The 19483-nt window shown below is 36.6% G+C and overlaps 1 protein-coding gene across 1 annotated transcript in view; it reads right to left on the bottom strand.

Annotated features, from left to right (window-relative positions):
• Positions 1 to 19483, bottom strand: part of MSH3 (mutS homolog 3) — a gene marked incomplete at both ends in the record, with an annotated part of 228429 nt that overhangs the window by 98148 nt on the left and 110798 nt on the right. The window contains 2 exons of the mRNA XM_080706313.1: positions 11341 to 11457; positions 13815 to 13879. Coding sequence (XP_080562439.1) covers positions 11341 to 11457; positions 13815 to 13879 — 182 coding nt within the window. The remainder of the gene's footprint in view (positions 1 to 11340; positions 11458 to 13814; positions 13880 to 19483) is intronic.

The raw sequence follows: 19483 nt of genomic DNA, 5'->3' as shown, positions 1-19483 counted from the left end.
AAGAAGAGACATAGTTTACTTTCTATTTGCAAATAGATGTTTAAAATATTTGAGCTATTATATTAGAGGCATTATAATTTAAAGAATTAAAGATTTAATTAAGTAGTAATTATATTATACTTAATTATACTATATTATCCATATATAATTCCTTAATTTATCAATAAATTATTTATTCTAAAGAATTTTCTATTGAGACAATTACTCAACATTCACAGTCCGTCTTCTAGAACACAAAAGAAACAGGTTTTGAGAAAAGATTTCATTCACAGTAGCGTTTGTAGCCTTGATTTTCTGCAACATTTTGATCAAAAGTAATATGACTAATGCCCAACAGTTATGCCTCAGCCAGAGCTAAATAGACTTGTGTGGCTGATGTTCAATCCTCTGATGTCAGGTTCATTGAGGTTAATCATTTTTCTATGACAATATATTCAAACCATCTGGCACCACAGTAAACAATGAGCATAGCAATGAAGCTGCTCTGAACTGGGCTCTAGCTGCAAATGCTCGAGCTAAGTTTCAGCCAATACATGTTTTGATAAAGCTTTAAAATATGTATTTTCAAATATATATTTTATATTCTATAATACACATATTATTATACTATGAAATCATGTATTTGCAAAAGAAATCACCCATGACCTCCCCATCGAAAACTAGTCATTTAACATTTGGAGTCTATAGGCAGCAGGTCCCCAAAATATGATGGTTCAAATTATAATTTTTCCAATTTACAATGGTGCCAAAATGATAACCAGTCAGTAGAAATTGTATTTTAAATTACATGTTTTGATTTCTCTCCCAGGCTAGTTATAAGTGGCATGATACCCTCAAGAGGCCTAACTTAAGTGTTAGGCCTAACGTAGGTGTTCTGAGCACGTTTTAGGTAAGGAAGGCTAAGGTATAATGGTAGGCTAGGTGAGTTAAGTGTATTTTTTACTAAGTAGTATTTCCAACTTGCAATGGAAATATTTATTTCATTATCATTACTTCAAAATAATTTATCAGGATGTGACTCCATTGTAAACTGAAGATACACATTTGTGTGAAATATATATACATATTTCTTCAAAGATATGCACGTGATCAATATATGGCTATTAGTAATGTAATAATATATACGTTCAATCTTTAAAAATATAAGGGTTTATATGTTATGCTTTATGTAGATATACACAAAGTTATATATTTCAATATTGTTTTACATCATCATCTTCAACAGTACCATGAGTATCATACTCTTCTGGAATACTATATTTGAAGTTAGCTCACTCTTAACAATGCTGAACTACAGCAAAAAGATGGTTTAATGAAAACAGAATTCTCCTAAGTGGATCTGGCAGAAGGGCCAAGTCAGAAGGCTATTATAAGAACAGTATGAACTGTTATAGTGATGAGTTAGAGGAGAATACAAGAAGAGACAAACCAAAGGGTTACTTGAAAAAAATCAAAAAATTGAAACAGATAAAAGAATGAAAGGAAAAAAGAATTAAGAATAACACCAAGGTGGAGCACACCTCTAATCCAAGTATTTGGAAGACTGAGACAGGAACTGTAGGCTCAAGGCCAGCCTCAGTAACTTAGCAAGACCTTGCTTCAAAATAAAAATTGAAGAGGGCTTGGAGTGCATCCCAGAGGTTTTATGTTCCTGGATTCAATCCCTAGTACAATTAAAAAAAAAAAAAAAAGAGTAATGCCACCGGGCATGGTGGCACACGCTTGTAATCCCCGTGCTTGGGAGGCAGAGACAGGAGGATCATGCTGGTTCGGAGCCAGCAGCGCTGGCTTAAGAGACCCTGTTTCCAAATTTTTTAAAAAATGTAAAATAGGTCTGGGAGTGTAGCCCGGGGGTAGAAGGGCTTCCAGGAACCCCAGTCCCATCAAAAAAAAAAAAAAAGAGTAATGCCAAGGTATTTAGCCAGAGAGACTGGAACTTTCTTAAATCTGAATATTTATGGGAAGAACAAAATCAATAGAGTGAACATGGAATTACCTAACCAAATTTCCAGAACCCTTATAGAATGTGGACCTTTAAGCTTGAAAGGTATAATTTTTGTTAAATTTTCATGTTCTTGATGACAATAGTAAAGAAAAAGCCAGGAAAACTCAAAAATTCAAGAGCCCTAAAAGTCCTTAATGAAGGAAATTGAAAGTGAATTGTTCACCAAGTACTGTGTGCATGTATCTCTCTATCATTCTTGAACACTGGTGGAATTACAAATTAGTGTAGCCACTATGGAGATCAGTGTGGAAATTCCTCAGAAAACTGGGAATGGATCCGTCCTATGATACAGCTATACCACTCCTGCATATCTTTTCCAAGTTTTGAAATCAATATAATATGTGATACATAAATATCCATGTTTATAGTAGCACAATTCATAATAGCCAAATTAGGGAGCCAATCCAGGTATCCATCAACAGATGAATGGATTTATAAAATTATGAGATATACACACAATGGAATTCTACTCAGCAATAAAAAACAAAATTATGTAATTTGCAGGAAAATGGATAGACCTGGAGAACCTTATGTTAAGTAAGATAGCCAATAACAGAAAGTGAAAGGTCACATGTTTTCTCTCTTTGCGTAAGCAATAGAGTAAGGAGGATACCAGAGGGACTTCTGATAATGGAGCAGAAATTACAGCACCACAAGGGAGTTAATGAAGGAAACACTTCCATTGACATTAGGTACATATGTGAGGATACCAATATCAATCTCAGTATCACAGATGGGGACAGGTGAATGGGGAGAGAGCCAGGAAAAAGCTGTATGCACGTACCTCACCAACACTATAACTATATTATGATGTGAGACCATAATGCATGAATAAATGTATAATTTTTAAGAAAAAAAGAAAGTAAATTGGAAAAAGAATTGAATTGACAAAGCTCCCATCCTGGATTCAAGACACTGAATTAAGAGAATCTCAGAAGATTTAGGAGAAGTTAACTAGAATTTCTTTGTGGTTGTCTAATTCAAGACTTTGTTGGTATCTACTTACAACTCTTTAAAAACTCTGATGACGCCGGGCGTGGTGGCACACGCTTGTAATCCCTGCGCTTGGGAGGCGGAGACAGGAGGATCGCGCAGGATCGAAGCCAGCCACGCTGGCGTAAGAGACCCTGTTTCAAAAATATAAAATAGGTCTGGGAGTGTAGCCTGGAGGTAAACGGGCTTCCAGGAACCCCAGTACCACCAAAAAAAAAAAAAAAAAACAACCTCTGATGTATTTTTTTTCCCATTTGTTAAGTTGAAGTGGTGCACACCTGAATTCTAGCCCTTGGGAAGCTAGGATAGGAAGATCACAGGTTTGAGGCCAGCCTCAGCAACTTAGCAAGACCCTGCTTCAAAATTAAAAGGGCTGGGACATAGATTAGATGTAGAATGTCCATGGGTTCCATCCTCAGTATCAAAAGAATAAAAAAATAAATAAATGGAATAAAGTTCCTTGAAGGAACTCACTGAATCTTTATAAGTAAAGAATCTCTGTCTTTAGTAGTGAGGATTGAACTCAGGGGAATTTTACCTCCAAGCTATACCCCCAGACTTTTTATTTTTTTAATTCTGAAAGTTCTTACTATGTTGTTGAGGATCTCCTCACTAAATTGCTGAGGCCAGCCTTGAACCAATGATCCACCTGTCTCAGCCTCCCAAGTAGTGGGCTTCCAAGAATGTACCACCATGCCTAGCCTGTTTAAGCTTTTAAAGAGAGAGACTACAAAGTTTCTGCTCAGAATGATGCCTGTGGGTTCATCAGTCTATATGAAGAGGACAAATGCCTAACTTCCAGATGGTCTGGGCAAATCTGGGCCCCAACCCTCATCACTGGTGCGGCAACTTGCTTCTTATTCTGTATCTTTGTATACATTTGTAGTAACTATACTTAACCACCATGGAGCTCATAAAAAGAATAATGAATTAAGACATCAGAAGTGAGTGTCTGGAGACTTCCGGGAAGATGGCGACGGAGGAAAGCGGCACTTACAAGTCCCGCTAACAATCCAACTCTACTACCACAAAACCAGCACCTTTCAGAGCCATAAAACACCACCAGCAAAGAAATAAAAACGGTAAATACAAGGGACAGAGAAAAAGGGCTGGAAAAACAAGACACCGGAAAAAAACCAGAATGAAGTGCCGTGCCCGCGAGGCGCGGAGCGGCCGGAGCAGCCAGAGCGGCCAGAGCCGCAGCGTGGATTGGGGGGAGCTGCGGAGCGGAGCGGCCTGAGCAGCCAGAGCAGCCAGAGCCGCATCGCGGAATGGCCGGAGCTGCCGGAGTGGCCAGACCCGCGGTGCAGAGCAGCCGAGCAGAGCGGCCAGAGCAGCCGAGCGGAGCGGCCAGAACAGCCAAGCGGGGCGGCCAGAGCCGCAGCGTGGATTGGCCGGAGCGGCGGCGCGGAGTGGCCGGAGCCGCGGAGCGGAGCGGCTGGAGCAGCCGGAGCGGAGCGGCCAGAACAGCTGAGCGGAGCGGCCAGAGCAGCCAGAGCAGAGCGGCCAGAACAGCCGGAGCAGCCAGAGCCACGTCGCGGAACGGCCGGAGAGGCCAGACCCGCGGTGCAGAGAAGCCAGAGCCGCGGTGCAGAGCGGCTGGAGTAGCCGGAGCGGCCAGAGCTGTGGTGGAGAACAGCCAGAGCCGTGGCGCAGAGCGGCCAGAGCGGCGCGGCCCACATCTCCCCTAGCAGCACCAGGCTCCAGAGAGGAGGGAGACTCAAAACAGAGCTCAAATCCAGAGAGGAGGTACTCTGGCCTCACGACCTAGGATGCAGAAGCAGCGTCTTACTGCTGGCGGCAGCGGCGAGTTCACCGGACGGCCCTAGACCAACCCACTCAACCAGCCACCAGGCGCCTGAGAGGAGGGGTGGACAGCGAGCCGAGGTGAGCAGGTGCTGAACAACCCGGCGGCAGTCAGCAGTTTTGTTGGTGCAGAGAACATCTAAAGCTCCCAAGGGCCGGGCACAGCACAACTGGCAAGGACTCAGAGCGGAGTTCAAAACCAGAGAAGAAATACGCCGCATCACGGCCAAGGGCGTGGCAGTGGTGCCATATTGCCAGTGGCAGCAGCAGCGAATCCACCGAATTCACCAAAGGGATCAACAATCTCTTCAAGGAAGTAATAGCAGAAAATTTTCCAAACATAGAACAAGAGGTTGATACACAGGTTTAGGAAACTTATAGAACTCCCTTTAGACAGGATCAGAGAAGAGGATCCCCACGCCACATAATTGTCAAAATGACTAATGTGGAAGCCAAGCAGAGAACCTTAAAGGCAACAAAAACAAAAGGCCACGTGACATACAGAGGCAAACCAATTAGAATCACTCCAGACTTCCCAAACCAAGTTATGAAAGCCAGAAGGGCTTGGAGTAACATATTCCAAACTCTGAAAGAAAACAACTCCCAGCCAAAAATTTCCTACCCAGCAAAACTATCCATCAAATTAGATGGGGAAATAAGAAGCTTCCATGACAAACAGCAACTGAAGGAATTTATGTCTTCAAAACCAGCGCTAGAGAAAATACTCAAGGAAATTAACTGCAAAGAGGAAATGGGTAATACACGCCAGAACCAAAGAAACAAGAATTCCCATCCAGCAGACAACTAAGCAAAGAAGAATAAACAGTATCTCAAACAGAAATAAGATCTTAACATGTTGGGAATTAAAAATTATCTCTCTATAATCACACTGAATGTAAACGGCCTCAACTCCCCAATAAAAAAAACATAAAGTGGCAAAATGGATTAAAAGCCAGAATCCATCCATCTGCTGCTTACAAGAAACACACCTTACAAGTAAAGATAGGAACAAACTCAAGGTAAAGGGCTGGAGCAAGGTAATCCATGCTAATGGTACTCGAAGACAAGCAGGAGTAGCAACTATGATATCAGACAAGTTAGACTTCAAACCCAAACTTATTAGAAGAGACAAAGAAGGTCACATTTTACTGGTAAAAGGAATAGTCCAGCAAGAGGAAATAACAATAATCAACATCTATGCCCCAAACATAGGGGCAGCTACTTTCATAAATCAAACTCTTTGTGACATGAAGTCACACATAAATCCCAACACAATAATACTGGGAGACTTCAACACACCTCTCACAATACTAGACCGATCTTCCAGACAAAGGGTCAGTAAAAATGTCTCAGAACTAAAGAACACCATTAACCAAATGGACCTGTTGGACACATATAGAATATTTCACCCAACTACAGCAGAGTTTACATTTTTCTCAGCTGCTTATGGAACCTTCTCCAAAATAGATCACATCCTGGGACACAAAATGAGCACTAGCAAATTTAAAAAATGTTACATACTTCCCTGTGTCATTTCAGACCATAATGGAATGAAACTAGAAATCAACTATAAGAAGACCCAGAGAAACAACATAAACATGTGGAGACTGAACACCACACTTCTGAATGAAAAATGGGTAATAGAAGATGTAAGAGGTGAAATCAAGAAATTTCTAGAAACAAATGAAAATAAAGAAACAACACATCAAAATCTCTGGGACACTTTGAAGACAGTATTAAGAGGAAAATTTATAGCACTGAGTGCTCACATAAGAAAAACAGAAAATCTTCAAATAAATAGCCTTATGACACACCTCAAAGCCCTTGAAAAGCAGGAACAATTGAACCCCAAAGCCAGCAGAAGACGGGAAATTATTAAAATTAGAGCAGAAATTAACGAAATAGAGAATAAAAAAACAATACAGAAAATCAACAAAAACAAAAGCTGGTTTCTTGAAAAAATTAACAAGATTGATAAACCACTAGCCAACCTAACTAAAAAAAAGAGAGAATCAACCCAAATTATGAAGATAAGGGATGAAAAAGGAGACATTACTACTGACAGCGTAGAAATCCAGAGGATTATCAGAAACTACTTTGAAAAACTACACTCCAACAAAATGGAAAATCTGGAGGAAATCGACAACTTCCTAGATAAATACAACCTTCCTAAACTGAGACAAGAAGATATAGAACACTTAAACCAACCAATAACAATCAAAGAGATTGAAATAGCAATAAAGAGCTTACCATCAAAGAAAAGCCCAGGACCAGATGGTTTCCCAAGTGAATTCTATAAAACCTTTATAGGAGAACTAATCCCAATACTACTCAAACTATTTCGGGAAATAGAAAAAACCGGGACTCTCCCAAATACATTCTATGAAGCCAACATCACACTAATACCCAAACTGAATAAAGACAGTTCAAGGAAGGAAAACTACAGGCCTATATCTCTGATGAACTTGGATGCAAAACTATTAAACAAAATACTAGCAACACGCATTCAAAACCACATCAAGAAAATCATTCACCATGACCAGGTAGGGTTCATCCCAGGGATGCAAGGCTGGTTCAATATACGAAAATCAATCCATGTAATTCATCATATAAACAGAATCAAAGACAAAAACCACATGATCATCTCAATAGATGCTGAAAAAGCATTTGATAAAACTCAACATCCATTTATGATAAAAACACTGCAGAGAATTGGAATAGAAGGAACATATCTCAACATTATTAAGGCAATCTACAATAAGCCCACTGCCAACATCATATTAAATGGGGAAAAACTTCAAGAATTCCCCCTAAAAACTGGAACGAGACAAGGATGTCCACTATCACCACTTCTCTTCAATATAGTACTAGAGACTCTAGCCAGAGCAATAAGGGAAGAAAAGGAAATCAAAGGAGTACAAATAGAAAAAGAAGAACGTAAGCTTTCACTATTTGCAGATGACATGATACTATATTTAGAAAACCCAACAAACTCAACCAAAAGGCTTATAGAACTGATCAACAAATTCAGCAAGGTATCTGGATACAAAATCAATCTTAATAAATCAGAAGCTTTCCTGTACACCAACCATAAATCCACTGAAAAAGAAATTCAGAAAACACTTCCACTCAGGATCTCCCACAAAAAAATAAAATACCTAGGAATAAACTTGACCAAGGAGGTAAAAGATCTCTACAAAGAAAATTATAAAACACTGAAAAAAGAAATCGAAGAAGATCTTAGAAGATGGAAAGATCTTCCATGTTCATGGATTGGCAGAATAAATATCATTAAAATGGCCATCCTCCCAAAAGTGATCTACAGATTTAATGCAATGCCCATTAAACTACCAAGATCATTCCTCACAGACATAGAAAAATCGGTCCTTAAATTTATCTGGAATAACAAAAAGCCCAGAATAGCCAAGGTAGTTCTCAGCAACAAAAACCATGCAGGAGGAATCACAATACCTGACTTTAAACTATACTACAAAGCCATTGTAATAAAAACAGCATGGTACTGGCAAAAGAACAGATATATAGACCAATGGAGCAGAATAGAAGACCCAGAAACAAGTCCACACACTTTCAGCCAATTGATTTTTGACAAAGAGGCCAAAAACATACACTGGAAAAAAGATAGCCTCTTCACCAAATGGTGTTGGCAAAACTGGTTAACCATATGCAGAAAATTGGATTTTAATCCCACTTTTTCACCCTGTACAAAAGTCAACTCACGATGGATCAAAGACTTGGAAATTAAACCAGAGACTTTGAAGCTCCTTGAAGAGGGCATAGGTCCAACACTACAACACATAGGCACAAACATTTCCTCAACAAGACCCCAAAGGCACAACAAATTAAAAGGAGAATCAATACATGGGATTGCATGAAACTGAAGAGCTTCTGTTCAGCAAAGGAAACTATCAAGAATCTCAATCGAGAGCCAACAGAATGGGAGAAGATTTTTGCCACCTACACCACTGATAGAGGACTAATATCTAGAATATACAGAGAACTCAAGAAACTCAACACTAAGAAAACAAAGCATCCAATAACAAAATGGGCAAATGAACTAAATAGACACTTCACAAAAGAAGAAATTCAAATGGCCAATAAATGCATGAAAAAATGCTCAACATCACTGGCAATCAGAGAGATGCAAATCAAAACTACCCTGAGATTTCACCTAACTCCAACTAGAATGGCCATCATTCAAAACACAAACAACAATAGATGCTGGCGAGGATGTGGAGAAGTGGGAACTCTAAGACATTGTTGGTGGGATTGCAAATTAGTGCAAACACTTTGGAAAACAGTATGGAGAATCCTCAGAAGAATGGGAACAAATCTACCATTTGATCCAGCAATACCACTGTTGGGTATCTACCCAAAAGAAAAGAAACCAAACTACCAAACTAATGCATGTGTATCTATGTTCATAGCTGCACAATTCACCATAGCCAAACTATGGAACCAGCCAAGATGTCCATCAACAGATAAATGGATTACAAAACTGTGGGATATGTACACAATGGAATTTTACTCAGCCATCAAAAAAAACTCAATTACATCATTTTCAGGGAAATGGATGGAACTGGAGGACATTATGCTAAGTGAGATTAGTCAGGCACAAAAAATAAGAAATCAGATGCTTTCCCTAATATGTGAGAGTTAGGGAAAAAAGATGAGCAAACAAAACAACCTAAAGGAGGAGAAATGAGGGGGGAAGAGGAAAATCTCTAAAGCTCACAATGTACTTAAACATATCGAAGTCAATCACTAAGCCAAGCAAGGGAGGGAGGGACAGGGAGGGAATGGGGTGGGATTTGGGTAGGGGTTAAATCAGCGATGAGTACATGTTTGTACACACAAGTTTTTTACCCCAATAAGTTGTATGAATATAATGCACCAATAAAAAAAAAAAAAAGAAGTGAGTGTCTAACCCTCAAGGCACTCCACTATGTTTCTCTCTGATTTAGTGCTTTAATGCTCTGTCCCTTCTTTCTACCTTGGTAATAATAAAAACTGCTTAAGCACTTAGACCAGGGGTGCCCTGAAGTCAGCTCGTAGGGACTCAGAAAAGCCAACTGTGAGTCAGGTGTGGTGGCCTATAATTCTAGAACTTGAGAGGCTGAGAAAGGACAGCCTCAGCAACCTAGTAAGACTGTTTCAAAATAAAACAGGGATGGGGTGTAGCTTGGAGTTAGAATGCCCCGGGGTTCAATCCCCAGTACACACACACACACACACACACACACACACACACACACACACACACTCAACTGTGCCTATCTCTTTTCAACTCCAGTTCAGTAGTAGCTGGAAATTAGCCAGCTTGGGAGTATCTATAGAAATCACCAAAAGCAAAACACAAGTATTCTTCCAGAAAGCTGGCCATTAAACATTTGCCAGCACACCACTGACTTATGCTGTCCAAAAAAAACACATGGCTATCATTCATTCAGAAATGTGAGACATTCTCTAAAATAATAACAAAAACTCTTTCCCCAAAAATCACATGCTATAAAAACAAAAAAGCCTGGCACACAGCGGCACATGCTTGTAATCCTAGTACTTGGGAGGCTAAGAAAGGAGAATCAAAGGTTTGCAGTCAGCCTCAGCAACTTAGAGAGGCCATATACAACTTAGTGAGACCCTGTTTAAAAATAAAAAATAAAATAGGGCTGGGGATGTAGTTCAGAGTTAGTATGCCTTGGGCTTGATCCCCAGTGCCACAAAATAAATAAATGAATGAATAAACACAAACACACACACAAATGGTGGCAGATAGACTAAAGAAACATAACCAAATACAATATGTGAAAGTTTATTACATTTTTCATTTGAAAATAGGGGATAGGAATCATTGAGAAAACAAATATATTCTTCAATTAATATCAATTTGTCTTAGGTTGATACGGTGTTGGTTATATAACAGAATGTTAATTTTAGAAGATGTATGCTGAATTTTTTAGAGGTAAAGTTTGATGTCTAAAACTTATTTCCAAAAAACTGTATGTGTGTATGTATTTAGTTACTATTATAAAAATGCAATAAAAAGATAACACTTGCTAAATCCAGACAAAGAGCACAGAAATGATCATTTCAACTTTCTTGAAGGTTTAAAATTTTTCAAAATAAAAAGCTAAAAGTAAAAGAATATAAAAAGTAAGAAAAAAAAATAAATGGAAATAATAAAAACAAAACCACTAACCCATTACTTTGTCCACTGTAAAAGAGACATTAAATCTTTAATATGAAAGGTAAATTAATGCAGAATTTCAAAAAGTAACTATTAAACATCATCAGCAACAAAATGTGAGTACAGTAACAATAATGTATATTTGGTCTCACCAAAGACTAAAATGAGCTTATGTTTCAATAGATTATAAATAAAATTCAGTAATACAAGTACTCAACTATTTTATAGCAGGTCACAAGCATCTAATCTCTACTTTTCTTTTTGTTGGAAAGATTTTCCGGTCTATTTCTCATAGCAAAGAGTCAGATTATATTTTTCATTGTAAACTCACTCTAGAAAATCAAGCCATTCAGTGTTGCAGTCAAGGACTAGCTGCTCCCGGAGCTGATTCAGATGTCTGTAATTTTCTACAATAAAAGGAGAGTGAAAGCGGCTCACAGCCTTTGTGCTAGAAGAGGGGGGAAAAACACAAATAAGAAGTCAAGGTTATAAGAATCAGTAATGCCATCACTTCAGAAAATTAAAGTAGTCATCTATTATTCACTGATGAGCCTTGAAAGTAAATAGCTATAAATAAAGAATATTCTTTAATTATGTCATGGTCCTGAACTACTGATTCCAAAGACTATGACTTTGTTCAGGAAGCTTTATAAATACATTTCAAATTATATCCATATGGAAAAGTCAGAGTTTAGAATTTTTATTTCATAAGCAACATTTTTTCTTTACATTATACTAAAATAAAATGTTTGCTTTAAAAAATCAGAAATGTAGCAAAATAAGATGTGACAAAGTTGGGAAGAGGAAACATCAGTGAAGGTCATATTATTTTTTGTACTTTATACTTTTCTATATAATTGACATATTGCAGTGAGGGGTAAAAGGAAAAATATAGAGCGTCACAAAGAATAGCAAAGCATGAGTTCAGGAGGCAATCAACTATGAGGAGTTCTTCAGGAGCCAGTGACCCTGGATGGAAGAAATGTTCCTTGTCTGGAAGTTCCTTGTCAAAACGTTGTAGAGCACAATGAATGGTTTTGGAGGTCTTTAGTCAGAGAATCCAAGACAAGGCCTCCACCTTCTAGCTATTGTGACTTGGGGCAAATGGAACAGGCTTTCTCAAAGCATCACTTTCCTCCTCTGTAAAGCTGGGATTGTAATAGTACTGACCTCACAGGTACTACTGAGAGAGCAAAAAAAAAAAGTGTTTAGCAGAGTTATCTAGTTGTGGGCATTCAACAAATAGTAGAAGGGTATCACTGCTGTTACTGCTGGTACTAATACTATGTTAGGTCTTCAAGAAGAAAGGTCAGGGTGTGCTCTGTCCTCTGCTTGCTCCCACTCCTGTAATATGCTGTCACCATTATCTTTAATTTGGCAAATTACTTGATGGAGATGAGCCCTTTATTTTCAAAATCTGACTTTTAAAACCTCTCCTTGTGTCAAAACCTTGAGGGCCAAACAACAGACAAAAAAAAAAAAAAAAGGTAATGTACCTCCCTAAACAATTTTACTTGCTCCTTCAATTTATATTATTGAATGTTTGAGAGAGTCTGCCATTGATTTATGCCATGGTTCTTGCTTTTAAGTTACATTATCTAGTCTTCTACGCAAATATTTATCATAGCCTTCTCTAGCAAAATTCAGTTAGTAAGACATTGTTCTTGATAGGCTAACATGATTATTAGGAATTTTTTTATAAAGCATATTTCAACTTATTAGCTGTCATATAAGATCGAAGTAGATTTCTTTAAAAGTATGTCTGCAAAGAAAAAAACAAAAGGTCCCCTAAAATCAACAATACTAAAATCTACAGTATAGCTTCTGGTGGCCCAGAAAAGGAAAAAAAATAAAAATAAAAAAAGATGGTATTAGAGCTAAAGAAACCTGTACAACCTGGTGTCTGTTGCTGTGGCAATGGATAATAGTTTTAAGTTAAAATAATTAGTAATCATTCACATGAAATGTCAAAACTTCCTTTCATCCTTAACATATAGTTCCTTCATACCATCATCAGTTTCTTATCTCTCTAAAAGTGTCCTGGGCAAAATCAAGTGTCTTGATTTTCATCTCAGATTCATGCAAACTCATTAAAATAGCACTAACAAATATTCCAAAAAGAACACAGCTCATGAAAGTACACTTCTCTACTCCTACTTCTACAAATGAGTTTGCTCCTGGAGATCAATGCTAAAAAGGGGAAAGGGCAGAGTTTCATTGGGGTTCTCTAATTTTGTTTTGGGTTAGTTTATTTTCACTGATTCATGATATAAACTACAAGAAGAATATGTAAGAACTATTATAACTATGTGTCAAGAAAAAGCATTAGGAATAAAGAAATGTGAAGCTCAGTGAGGTAGAAAATGAAATTTCAGCTTCTTAAAAGAAATGTCAGACAGAGCATTCATCAAGAAGTTCAAGCAACCAAATTAGTCTTGCGACTGAAGGTTCCTCGACGCTTTTTACTTGTGTACTATGAACTGCAAGAGTAAAACAATAATTTATGAAAGAAAACAGATACATTAAAATAAGATGATTTTTTGAAAAGTATTTTAAAATCAAAGATAAATATAGCTATAAACAATTCTTTCTTTGGTTAAAAATTCCATAGGAAAATCAAAGGGGGAAAAATGCTTTACCTTCAAGAATGTGGCTATTATCAGTTCAGTAGCATATATAGAGAGATGTTATTATAATTATAAAGTATATAATTATAGGGTATATAATTATATAATTTACATAATTATAAAGTATATAGAGATGTTATTATAATTCAAGTTATAAATAAAAGATTTTTAAACTTACCTTCCAACCTTAATCCAATCAGTTGGTATACAAGATACAGCAGAGTTTTTTATTTCAATCATAAACTAAAATAAAAAATGAACAGTTAGATATTTGAGTAAGCATTATATTTTTAAAGCTTCCTCAAATTGTGGTATTACAGTTTAGTAAATATTGTTCTAAACATTCAAAATAAATCCAGTATTGTTCTTGGGAGAGTTCATATATGTCAATACAGCTAACCATGACTAATCATTATAAAGTACAGTTTGTATTTAGCAATAAGTTTATAATACAGGATGTAATTTGGGGTTTTAATGCTTATAATATTATAACATATATAATACAAATAGCTTTTGTTAATAAGCTTTCACTTATTAGAATTCACTTATCTAAGAATTTTATTATTCATATAAGATCAAATGTCTATATACATAAAATTTTAAAATATTCAGTTAAATCTGATACTAGTTTGAGATTGGTCCTTCTGGACAGAAGATTGTTTTTTATAATAGTTTTTATCTAAGAAACCTAAATCTTTTTTAAAAAAATTTTTTTAAAGAATTTTTTGGGGGTGGTACTGGGGTTCCTGTAAGCCCTTCTACCTCCGGGCTATACCCCCAGACCTATTTTATATTTTTATTTGGAAACAGGGTCTCTTAAGCCAGCACAGCTGGCTTCAAACCTGCACGATCCTTCTGTCTCTGCCTCCCAAGCGCAGGGATTACAAGCGTGCGCCACCACACCCGGCAAAAAGAAATCTTTTAATTCTTCAATTACCAAAAGAAAAAGTTATTTCTTCTCATATGGAAGTTTAAGTTTTCACTTATGGAAACCCTATCTTTACTGATTCAGTAGGCAAGCTTATCTGAAATCACCCATGAAACAAGTGAAGACAAGTTCTTCTGCCACGCCTTTTGTATTTAACATTAGTTGTATGTCATCTTTTCTTAGTGTGCTTTTATCTTTGTATTATTGCAAAAATTAAAAAGTCAACACTTCATTTAAATGAATTCTTAAAAACCTGTTTTGTACAGAATGGAATCCAGAAGCTCCAAGGCCATTGTTAATTTTGAGGTGGCTATGGAAACTTTTTTCACATTTATCAGTTTTATAATATCCATATAACTTTAGGTATTTATGACAGTCACATTATTAGTAGTATCTATCTGGTTAAAAGTTTATGTTCTCATTAATAGAAATGTGTTTTATATTAATTATAATAGAAATCAGTTACTAATTTTAAGAATGTTTATCCTTAGCAAAAATTTGGGAACTAATGATGGCCTCTTGCATAGAGAAGAATCAATATACTACCAAATCTACCACAACTCAGTTATATAGTTCAGAGTAAAAAGCCTTAATAAATTCCTTTGGCTACAAAAAGTAACTGAAAAAAAATAGCCACAAAATAAATATAAATAATGGGAAGGATAAAATCACTTTTAAACTATAACAAATATTTTTGCTATTTATTTATTTATTTTTTGGTGGTACTGGGGTAGAACCCAGAGGCTTTCTACCTCCGGGCTATACTCCCAGACCTATTTTATACTTTATTTGGAAACGGGGTCTCACTAAGTTGCTGAGAGCCTCACTAAGTAGCTGAGGCTGGCTTTGAACCTGTACGATCCTCCTGTCTCAGCCTCCCGTAGCGGGGATTACAAGCGTGCGCCACCACGCCCAGCTTATTTTTGCTATTTTAAAATCCTCTGAGAAGCTAAGCGTGGTGGTACATACCTGTAACCCCATTATTTGGGAGGCTGAGACAGGAGGATCACAGGTTAGAGGGCCTCAGCAACTTAGTGACACCCAGTTTCAGAATAAGGTTGGGCTCAGAGGTAGAACACCCCTGGGTTCAATTCCCAGTATAAAGAAGAAGAAAAATAACGAAAAAGGGGTCCTGGGGTTGTAGCTCAGTGGTAGAATTCCAATGGGCTTGATCCCAATCCCCAGTATCACACACATAAAAAAAATTTAAATACTCTATGAGAAGACTAATTTGCATTTTTACACAATAATTCTAGGAAGAGCTATGCCAAAAGAAAACAGCAAAATTCAGGAACACATTGGCTCATTGATATTTGATAATGGAACACCCAGATCTATAGTGACTAACACAGCTGCACAGAAATTACTGCCTAAGGAATGAATGGCAGAAATTTTGAAATGAAGTCAATAAAAACAAGGATCACCTTTGGAACAATTTTGATTACCACTGTTAATCTGTAACTATTATCTACTCTAGGGGCCATTGAAACTCCAGGAAGCCACCATATAAATAGCCAACTTAGAATGAAAAATAGAGAATCAGGAAAGCTCACGTGGACCTGCCAGACCTTCAGCTTCTGAAACCTCTGTGGCCCTGTGTTGCTCTGATATATCCTGGGGCTTTCAGTTCAAGTTCTTCCTCACAGTTATCATCATCCACTAGCTTTTCTCCGTACGACACTAGCTGCAGGTCAGGAAAGTTTCTTCTAGGAACTCCCTTTTTCTCATTCTTAGAATAAGCAGGCAGGCCATTTGTTTAAAGATTTTATTGCTAACAAAAAGGAAACTGACGCTGGAAAATAGTACATATTCCAGAAACTTTAGGAAGTCCTCACAACTTTCCCTGCTCTTAAAGTTCCGATGTTTTCTTTTTTAATAAGAGAAGTCTACCTTAATTCATTCTAGCAATTTTGTTTATTCTTCTCCAAGAACCCACTTCTGTCTTGGTTAAATGATGGACATTCTTACTCCAACCACAGCCTGTGACATCACTGGCTGGTACCATTATTAAGTTTGATGAAATCTTAGCTCACTCCAGAATCTGCTTGTTTTCTCTAAAATCACATTTAGCCCATTCCCCTCTTCTTTTTCACTCAAGAATTTTCAATTTTTGTTTATTTAGAAGATTTAACAGGGAATGTTTTCCATAGTTCAAATCAATTAAACAGATATATGGATATGCTATATGCTATGAATGAATAAAATTTCTCCTAAAGACTATTTCCAATATTGCCTTCTTTTTCCTTTAAAAATACTACTACTTATCAATACGACCCCATCTCTGATATAAGATTAAGAAATAATTCTCCATGGACGTAAAACATGATAGAGATTGTTACAAAAGCAGTGAACTATGTAATGCTTCATTAGTTTACTGAACAGTAGTGAAAAATTTGATGTCAAAAATAACACTGGTTTGATAGCAATGGTATAGATTCTCATTAATAATAAGATCCATGTTCTACATGGGACTGCTTCAATAGGTTTTTATAATTATTACAAAAGCCATATGCATGGAATTTTCAGATAGTACAGAAGGGTATAAAATAAGCACACATACATATATGGAAAGAGATTTCTTCCCTGCCTTCCTCACTTCTCAGGATTACATAATTATGTTTGATGGAGTCTGTACTTAGCTTTCTAAGTATCTCTAAATAATTTGCCAGTTCCTTTTAGTTCATTTCTAAAATACAATTTGGTAAGCCAGGCATGGTGGTACACATATGTAACCCCATTACTTGGAAGGATAAGACAGGAAGATCATAGGGTTGTGGACAGCCTTGGCTACTTAGTGAGGCTTTTTACTACTTAGTGAGACTCTGTTTCAAAGTAAAGAATAAAAAATAGGGCTGAAGGTATAGCTCAGGGGTTGAATGCCCTGGCTCCAACCCCCAGTTCCACAAACAAGTAAAATAAAATAAAATAAAATAAATAAAATTTGAATAGAACAATTCTGAATATTTAGAATTCATATGATGTTTGAATGAATAGCATCATTATTTCTCAGAAACTTTACAAAGTAATACTATATAAATATACTAATAAAATTCTAGAAGTTGTTGTTAAAAGCCAGTAAGAATTTTTTCTTTAGTTAGTAACTAAGAAATTTCTTTTTTCAAAATCATCACCTGACTAACCAAAAGTATAAAGAATAAGAAAATTTATCTTCCTTCCTAATCATATATAATACAATTACTTAATATCTATGGTGTAGTTTTCCTTAAAACTTCAATTCTACACTCATAATGAATAACCAATCTACTATTCTTATGAATTTTTTTTTATCATTGTCTCCCATTTTTGCTTAAAAAAAATTGCCAATGAAACCCAGGACCAAGTCTCAGACTTCTTCCCAAGACTGAAGTTTTATTTAAGTTTGAATAGTATGGACTTGAAAATGTATAATTTTATCAAATAAAATCCATGTTGTTAATTTCTTGGGTTAATATTTTAGTGGAAAAATTAATAATTACATGGCAGACAGAATTACTCCAAACCTTGGCTTTCTTTCCAACAAACCCCGAATAACTTTTTTTGTGTGTTGTTATCAGAACTAAATAATATAATAAATGTAAAATACTTGGCACCATTCTGCACTTTAACAAGTGCTTGACGAATAGTAACTACATTGCTATTATTGTTATTACATGAAAACATTAATACTTGGCACCATTCTGGACTTTACCAAGTGCTTGATAAATAGTAACTATATTGCTATTATTGTTATTACATGAAAACATTAGCCGGCTGGGCGTGGTGGCACACGCTTGTAATCCCTGCGCTTGGGAGGCCGAGACAGGAGGATCAGGCAGGTTTGAAGCCAGCCGTGCTGGCTTAAGAGACCCTGTTTCCAAATATAAAAAAGTATAAAATAGGTCTGGGAGTGTAGCCCAAAGGTAGAAGGGCTTCCAGGAACCCCAGTACCATCAAAAAAAAAAAAAAGAGAAGAAGAAGAAGAAGAAGAAGAAGAAGAAGAAGAAGAAGAAGAAGAAGAAGAAGAAGAAGAAGAAGAGAAAAGAAAACATTAGAAGGCACTTTCATATATTTTAACTTATTTGGTTTTCATAATAGTCTCACAACACAGGTGACTATTTCATGGTCACATTACATGTACATGATAGAATCAGTACTTAGTTTTCCCCACTGTAATACCAAGAAGTCATTCTTCTACTACAAATCCTGTATTAATATTATTGGAGAAATTACGATCTTCTGATTTCTACCAAACAGAATAGTGGCCCTTAGGTTACTGTTTACTTTGCAAGGGCATGAATGCATGTCGAAAACAACAGATACAAATAACTATGTAGTGGTTGCTTGTTTGGAAGGCACACATACAAATACTGGCAAATTATAAATATTGTCACGTAGTTTTTTCTGTTGTATAGTGCTCTAAGAGGAATGCATTTTGTGAAGTGTCTGTCTGAGTATAATATCCTCATAATTTTAGTCCAGAAAACAGGCAAATTTAAATCAATTGTTAAATCTATTTACATAAATAGGGTTATAAACATTTTAATAAAGTATCCCTTAATATACTTTTTAAATTTCAAATAACTACACAACCAACAATCTTTTGGTAAAATGCACAAGCAATGTAAATGTTAAGCCATTTGGTTGAAAATTAAGCTTTTCCCCACAAGGAAAATGCCTACTGTTTTAAAATCTTTAATGAAATGTTCATCCTATAAAAATTACTCATCTCTTTCCTAACTTGCTGTTTACTCTTTCAGCTGGAATCTTTATATTAAACACAGGATAGAGAGCAGCATGCCTCAAGAATCAGACTAGAACAGAAAGGCACAATCATACCTGAGAAGCTTTTCTCTTCCTTTCCTGGCTCTCATTCAGATATTAACATCAAACTTTAAACAGAAGTACACATCCTAAACAGCACCATAATCTTATGGCAGACT

This window comes from Muscardinus avellanarius, assembly GCF_963383645.1.
Source record: "Muscardinus avellanarius genome assembly, chromosome: 1".
Taxonomy (NCBI): Eukaryota; Metazoa; Chordata; class Mammalia; order Rodentia; family Gliridae; genus Muscardinus; species Muscardinus avellanarius.
The sequence above is the reverse complement of the archived record's forward strand: the minus strand, read 5'-3'. Positions and strand labels throughout refer to the sequence as shown.